General features: G+C 40.7%; 1 protein-coding gene across 1 annotated transcript; it reads right to left on the reverse strand.

Annotated features, from left to right (window-relative positions):
• Window positions 1-1992: 1992 nt before the first annotated feature.
• Window positions 1993-5903, reverse strand: LOC103375494 (V-type proton ATPase subunit S1-like protein). Its single transcript, XM_008305792.1, has 3 exons — window positions 5860-5903; window positions 4455-4692; window positions 1993-2250 (listed from the first exon to the last, which is right to left on the reverse strand). The coding sequence occupies exons 1-3, from the start codon at window positions 5901-5903 to the stop codon at window positions 1993-1995; spliced, it is 540 nt and encodes a 179-aa protein (XP_008304014.1).
• Window positions 5904-7764: the final 1861 nt, after the last annotated feature.

The following is a 7764-nucleotide window of genomic DNA, read 5'->3' on the forward strand; positions in this document are numbered from 1 at the left end:
AAATTCCAATTGTAAGCAGCTAAATATCAGTGGTTGAAACCGTTTTCATCGGCATGTGGGAAAACCTCTACTGTATTTTTTCCTCTTTAACCAATATTGATTGTTAATGTGGTCGATCAGTTCATGAAACTGTTGAATCTTCTTCACCCCTACAAGCTCAGCTTCCCCTCGTCTCTTACTGAGCATTGCATAGGCTCATAGTCCACTACTGAGCAGACATATAACTGTATATAGAGAAAAAAGAAGCTGATTTAGAATGACAGATTTGCTCAACAGTGTTGAAAAATGAGGGGCAGACCACAGCACAATGTACAGAACTGTTTAAAACTCTGTCATTTCAATAAGTAACAACTAAATAACAAGACCAGCATTTCAACAATTTCTAACGAGTTGCTGCAGTTTCCAGCTCTACAGCTCAATGCCAAGGAAAGTACAAAATTCTGTGCACTCAGTTCTCCAGAAAGTGGATGGTGGTGAATCATCCACCAGTCTCTTGTCCATCCAGTCCAGCTCCAGAAGCATTCAGATCAGATTCAGATTCGTTTTATTGTCATTGCAACGAGTACAGGAAAAGTAAGGTGCAGGCCTTTCAGTGCAAAAGAAAATATAAAAACTTTGTAAACAACTCTATACAATATAAAAGGAATGCATATATATATAATAAAACAAGTCAAGTTTATTGTCATGTTGCTGTACATACACAGTCAGGCAAGATGAGGGAGCGTTTCTTCAGGATTATTCAATTCGTAAGTTTTGTGGAATGCACATCTGGGATAAGACACTAAACGTTCGCTGTCGTTGCCTCCTGAAGGGGGCGCTGTGTCTATGCGCGCCGTCATTCATTGAACATGGCAATCCTCTTCAGGTCCTGGTAGGTCTTCAGGGACACAAAGACACACGATGGTGTGATGATGGTGATGCTGCAGATGCTGCCCAGAGCTAGCTGTCTGTCTGTCTGTCTGTCTGTCTGTCTGGAACAATGTCGTCTCCTACAGCTCTGAAGAAATTCTGAGTGTGCCAATGCAGCTTTTGCCGATTGATATGTCCTGCTATGTTTATAGGCTATAATTTCTATCAGTACATCTTTATCGTACAGTCTGTTGAACACCATGAATGCTTTTGAGTTTGATCTCATTTTAAAGTATTGTGCTTTTGACGCCACTGCATTTACAGCACTAGCAGTTAAAATGTGCATATTGTAGAAATCCCTCTGTGCCAACATATCAACCATTAAATCAATACTTTAATGGTTTTTCTGAGATGTAGTGGTGAAAAGTACAGTTTTAAACTAAAATTATCGTTAGGTTTATTTTTACTTTCCCTTAATACCGTTTCACGCAACTTTAAATAAATGTAATGCTTTAGACTCCAGTACATGGATTTTACAGCATCAGCAGCTAAAAGTGTGCATGTAATATATTGCACATTACTCATTACAAATACTCTGTTATCTCATCTTTATTTTTTTGTGATTAGTTCTGTGAATAGGTTTTCAAGCTGGAAATGTTTCATGTTCAGAGTCCGATGTGGGTCCTCAGCTGTATTTGTAGCTGCTGTAACAAAGTCATTTCCGGCATACATTACTTTTAGATAATTCAACCAAATTTTCTGTTTTCTATGTGTTTTCAAACTATGAAATCTACTGGCCCATGTGGCAAACAGCTAGCATCACAAACAATGAATGCAATGTTAATGAATGCAATATGTGCTCCAATAATGAATTCATGATAAGAAAATGACCACACTGCAAATATAAATAAAACCAGAACACAACAGAGGCACTTTTTTTATTTATATTTTTATTAATTTTGTTATAAAGACGAAACCAGAAATCCACTAATGGGTAAATTACAAAACGCTAGAAATATCTGTTTTAAAAAAAATGAAATCCTGAGCTGAAACCACATCACTCTGGAGGTGTGGTGCCAGGTATCCAATCAGCTGTGTCTGTTTTTGAAAGGTTAACAGTCTCTAATCATCTCCCCGGTTAGGCTACATGACATTTTTCTCAGCGGCGTTTTCAGCACAGCAGTGTTCGAGCTGTTCGGGGTTGTGTGGGTAGTAGATGTCGGCCTTGTGTTCGTCCTCGTGCTCGATGTGTTTCAGGTGGATGACCATGTGCAGGGCGTAGGCCAGGACCAGCAGCAGGATGAGGGAGGTGATGAGACCCATCAGGATAGCCGGTGTCAGGAAGGTGATGCAGTCGCTCGCTGGGGAAAACTTCCCAGACGTGACACTGAAGGCCTGAATCTGAGGAAAGCACAGACACATGGGGGAGATGATTAAGAAGATATCATCATTTATCCTTACACACATGTACGTGAAAGGAGATCCTCTATGGAAGGTAAAAATCCACGATTAGAGTAGCCTGGGTTTTTGAGTCTTTAGTCAATAGTCATTTTCATGCAACTTAGTTTAACATATGGATTCATTCATGAATCAAATGTGGTTTTATGTTTTGAACTCATTGCAATAATGTCCTCCCACTGACATCAGGTCTGTTATTGATCCCTGCTAAAAAGAAAAAGAAAAAAATCAAACTGCATCGTATCAAAACATCAGTTGTGGTTCTGCTTGCTAAATAATAAATATACTCCACTACCGGTTCGTAAACTTTGTCTCTGACTTGTTTTGAAATAGGAAAGACTGAGGTTGTAGTTTTGTCATTGAATTTGAAAATAAAAGCTTCAAGCCTGGGCTGCAAGGTGAACGGTGGTTAGCACCGTTGCCTCGCAGCAAGAAGGTCGCCGGTTCGCGTCCCAGTGGGGACACCCAGGATCTGCAGTGTGGGCTCTTTCCAAGTTCTCCAGCTTCGTCCCACACAGTCCAAAAACATGTTGAGGTTAATTGATGATTCTAAATTGTCCGTAGGTGCGAATGTGAGTGTGCTTGGTTGTCTGTCTCTAAGTGTAATAGACTCCACTGCCTTCACCCTGAGTCAGCTGGGATAGGCTCCAGCCCCCTGTGACCCTAGTGAGGATTAAGCGGTGTATAGATAATGGATGGATGGATAGATAATGGATGGATGGAAAGCTTCAAGCCTGTTACAGCTGTCAGCAGCAATGAATGTTCAGAGGAGGAGTTTAGTGTAAGGTCAGTTTAAATATTGATGGCGTCATTGATCAAATTACTGACTGATGCAGAGTATCTAATTTTGATGCACATGCGATTACTGCAATGTAAGCTAGTTAAGTACAGTCTGAATCTCATTACCCTTTTGTTTGTCTGCCAGGTCTTAGTATCGACATGCAAACCACTGATCACTAGTATTCACATGCAGTGCTATGAAAAAGCATCCTGCTTTGTGTATCTTATTCTAGACTGCATCAGATCTTTAAACTAAACTGACATAATTAAAAGAAAAAGAAAAAAAAAACCTTGAAATAATAATTGCATGTATTGAAACAAAAAAGTTATCTAACACCAACTGGGCCTGTGTGAAAAAAAAAGTATTTACTTCCTTAGTTACTGAATCAATAAACTACCACGCTGCACTGATCACCTGCTGCAGCTGGATTAGACACCCCCAGGTCTGATTACCACCAGCCCTGTTTAGTCAGATCACCACTTAAATAGACCATTTCAGAGGTTTGACATTTGATTGTCAAAATCAAAAGAAATCCTAGAGTAATAGTGCTACAAAGCTCTTTAAAAGGCTCTGAGGTTCCACAGATCTACAGTGAGAGACTTTATCTACAAATAGAGAACACCAGGAGCAAAAGTGAAGTCCTCCAGAAGTGGCCAACATCCACAATTCCTCTAAGGGCGTAGTAATGAGTTATCCATCCTTCCATCTGTCCATTTTCTTCAGCTGCTCCGGGTTGGTTCACAGTGGCAGCAGCCTAAGCGGAGCAGTACTGACAGCCCTCTGAACAGTCCCAACTCAACTCAACCCAACATTTTTCAGCTCCTGCTGGGGGATCCTGAGGTGTTCCCAGGCCAGATGAGATATGTGACCCTTCCAGTGAGTTCTGGGTCTACCCTGGGGTCTTCTCCGAGTTGGATAAGACTGGAAAAGCCTCCAAAGGAAGGCACCCAAGAGGCATCCTCATCAGATACCTGAACCACCTCTACCAGCTCCTTTCCATGAGAAGGAGCAGTGACTCTACTCCGAGCTCCCTTCTGATGTCTCCTCAGCCTCTCTACAGGCTAACCCAGGCCCTCTAAGGAGGTAGCACATTCCAGCTGCTTGTATCTGCAACCTCATTCTTTCAGTCATTACCCAGAGCTCATGAGGGTTAAACGTGGGAGTAGGAACTGACAAATCAAGAGCTTTGCCCTTCAGCTCCGGTCTCTCCTTACCATGACGGTCCACTACAACACCTACACGACTGCTGATGCTGCATCAACAGTTCTATTTTACTGCCACTCCTTAGCGATTTCTTTGACAGAACACAAGAAATATTTCCTGCTGCTGATCAGACAGTGGGTCAGCTTGGCACACAGAGAGATACCTGGAAGTCGGTGAAGGTGATGGCCCAGCGGCGGGCGTGGTCGGTGCCGGGCAGCAGCAGGGCGCTGTATCGCTGCAGGCTGCTGACGTGGAGGCAGCGGTAGGAGGCGGAGGCCGGAGCATACACGTCGCTGGCGTTGAACACAGCCTCTTCAGAGGTGTTGTAGAGCAGTGAGACGCTGTCAACAGAGAACCACCACTGACCTGAAGACTCGTAGAAAGTGTTGGAGAGCTGCAGTCTGATGCAAGAAGGACAAGAGCAGAGCATCAGTCCAGCTGTACTTGTAGAGCCCACTCAGGGTTCATATCTAAGAACAGCGGTGTTTGTTTTCTGTTTTTCATTGATGGAACCATTTTGTTTCTGGGTTACAAGAAGCTTTTCAGTAGATGCTCAGCATGACTGCACACTTTCTGGCATTCAAGTATGATCCAAGAGGTGAACTAGAAATAATGGGTTTGCAATATTTACACTGATTAACGACTGGAGGCAATGTCCAGTTGTTCCAAAAATCAACTTTGCATGTGTTAATGTGGAGCGGAAGTCATTCATCACAGTTCTTCACAGCCTCAGGGGCACACACAGACAGTTTTATGACAACCAATGCAAAAATGTATTCAGCTTTTTCTACGTAACATTGTTGGGCTGCGCTTTTGAATTTACCAGCAATATAGGATTGTTCCATCTCAATCATCAGGGGCCTTCTGCTGAAAAGGTATCTGCAAAATTTTACATGAATATATGAAATACTTCCTGGGATAAGACTAGCTGATTATGAGTACACTGAAATATGAAAACACTGAAGCAGTCATGAAAAGTCCCATCTTTGAGCTCACATGAACAAAAATAGATAAATCTGATAAAGCAGAAGTCAGCTAGTGATGTTTTTCTGAACCATGTGTAGTTAAATGTCACAACAATACAAAACAAATTTTTCAATATGAAATACTTGGTCACAAAAAACAAAGATTCAGAAAATATCACTAGCTGACTTCTGTATTATCATTTTTTTTGTTCATGTGTGCACAAAGATGGGACTTTTCATGACAGCTTAGAATGTTAAAATATTTTGACTCACCGATAATCAGACATTATTCGATCTACTCTGGAATATTACAGATTATGAATTATAATTGTCTTTTTATGTCTGAGATAAACGTTTAAATATAGCCTCAAAGTTTGAACATGCTGAAAGTGAGTTGACGGTTTATCAGAAAAGTGATCTCAATGTATTGGATGTATCAATCTAAACATTTTAAACATCTTCATTAGCATCCATATTTTATGCTTTAAACAATTCCAGCAAATCAGAGATGGGCAACCAGAAATTGTTCTAAAAATGTGATGATTTGAGATGGAATGACCCCATAAAGTTACATTTGGGTGAATGACAGGTAGTTTGACGAACCTGACGGTCAGGCCTCTCAGATCTTCCACATCTCCAAACCTCATGACCAACCTGCAGAGGACAGACAAACGTACACAGATAAAGGGTCAGACCTACATGACAAACCATTTTGCTCAGGTTTTGTTGCTTCGTCACCAGACATTGCAACCCTCTGAGGTAGTACGTACGTTGCTTTGTCCCCACTGCAGACTGACTGACTGGTGTCGACGGTTTTCTGAGGAGAAAAGGCTCGCTCCGTCAGGTCCAGCTGTTTCTGCTTCTCATAGCGGAGAGACAGTTTCCTGGCCTGGAACAAGATGCACGGCTCCCCGTCGGACAGCACCTGGAGGACAGACAGCAGGGTTACTGCAGGACGCCTCTGCTCTGGGTAACACCTGCCCAGCAAGTAGGAAACATTCCCACAACGATCGCTAACATTACATACAAGTTCTGAGAAAAAACATCTTAGTCTAATGTTCAAAAAACTGTTTAAGGATATTTAACATTTCAAATAATGTCCTTCATAATGCATTAGGTTAAAATGTAAATCAGCATTCAAGAAAACGTCCTGCTGAAAACCTTTGCAGAACTTTCACAGAGCGTTTTTAGAACAAAATAAAAGTTCTAGCTGGTTGGTTTCTTAAAAAAAATAAACCAAAAATAATAAAATCATACATTGGCAAATAGGATGTGTGCTTTTGCATGTGTTACATATCCGGTACATAACCCTGAGCCCTAAATCTGATTTCAGCTTTTTAGCCCAACCAATTTTTATAAACTTTTTTTTATTTTCAATACAAACAACTGAAAATATGTAATATTCACAACTTCAGTCCATATATTGTGTTAAAACAAACAACTGAATTGCCATTTCTTCATCATATGGAGGCTGTGTTAAGGTTAGATAAAGCCCAGATTTAGCCCAAACATTATTATGTATTTCTATAACCGAAACAACGAGCTATAAATGTCAAGATGCATGATGTAATAACATGAAACTGTTTCCTGATTCACTGACTGATTGGCCTACAGGTGAGCTGTAGTGAGCTGGAGAGATTCTGAGCTGGATGATCAAACAGGATTCACAGTACCAAATTGAGGCTGTTAAATGTAAAATAATTAGCCGTTTTCTAAAAGCAGATCAAAATTTGAAATGTTCCATGTGACAGTAAATGTTATTCATGCAGAGACTACGCCACCTTGAGAGGAGGGAAGGGAACAGCAGCTCCTTGTGTCTGAAGTAACTTCCTCCGTGACACATCTGGAGACTGGAGACAGAGAGGAACAGTTATCATATGAAACACCAACTTAAATGTACTTCTAATTTAATTTTCCTATTAGTTCACATTCGTTGCATTACTATTTTTTAAAAATTTTTGCAAACAAGAAGCCATTATTGCTTGATTATTACGTATTGAATTATCTTCAGTTTCTCTGTTCAGTGTTCATTTCAAGTAGACTGTATGTATGGGAGCGTTCAGTAAGGCCGAGGAAGTGTCATATGTTGTTGAATTTCAACATGAAGACAACATGGAGGCAGCTTGTAACTTTGACACACACTAAATTCTGCTGTTTGGATTCTGTAAATATGATTTACCTGCAGTTGTCTGAACTTGTCATTGCTTCCCTCATCTGTGGAAAGAAAACAGGATTCTCTTGAATATTCTTTATAACCCTATAAGGCTAACTAATACCTTGGAAAACCCTTTCCTCTATGATACTGAAAATGCACCCAGTGAAAACAAGACTTTTTGTGTATTTCTTTGGGAATACAAGGCTGTACCTGATGGTAGCAGGTAGCAATAATTTGCAGTTTCAGCTTCTTGTAGATTTTCATTAGTTTTTCCTCTCCTGTTATTTGCTTGTGTGTGATGATCTTCCTCCTCCCTTTTGTCTCTATGTCCTTGTATCCCTCAGCTTTACTTC

Source organism: Stegastes partitus, unplaced genomic scaffold (genome assembly GCF_000690725.1).
Source record: "Stegastes partitus isolate 25-593 unplaced genomic scaffold, Stegastes_partitus-1.0.2 Scaffold2627, whole genome shotgun sequence".
In the NCBI taxonomy this organism is placed as follows: Eukaryota; Metazoa; Chordata; class Actinopteri; family Pomacentridae; genus Stegastes; species Stegastes partitus.

What these genes read in the sequence shown, in the direction of transcription:
- LOC103375494 (XM_008305792.1), bottom strand. Translation starts at nt 5,903, where the DNA reads ATGAGGTTTGGAGATGTGGAAGATCTGAGAGGCCTGACCGTCAG. An exon ending in CTGAGAGGCCTGACCGTCAG is followed by an intron (nt 4,693 to 5,859) that starts GTTCGTCAAACT and finishes TTCTTGCATCAG; the next exon opens with ACTGCAGCTCTCCAACACTT. An exon ending in TCACCTTCACCGACTTCCAG is followed by an intron (nt 2,251 to 4,454) that starts GTATCTCTCTGT and finishes TGCTTTCCTCAG; the next exon opens with ATTCAGGCCTTCAGTGTCAC.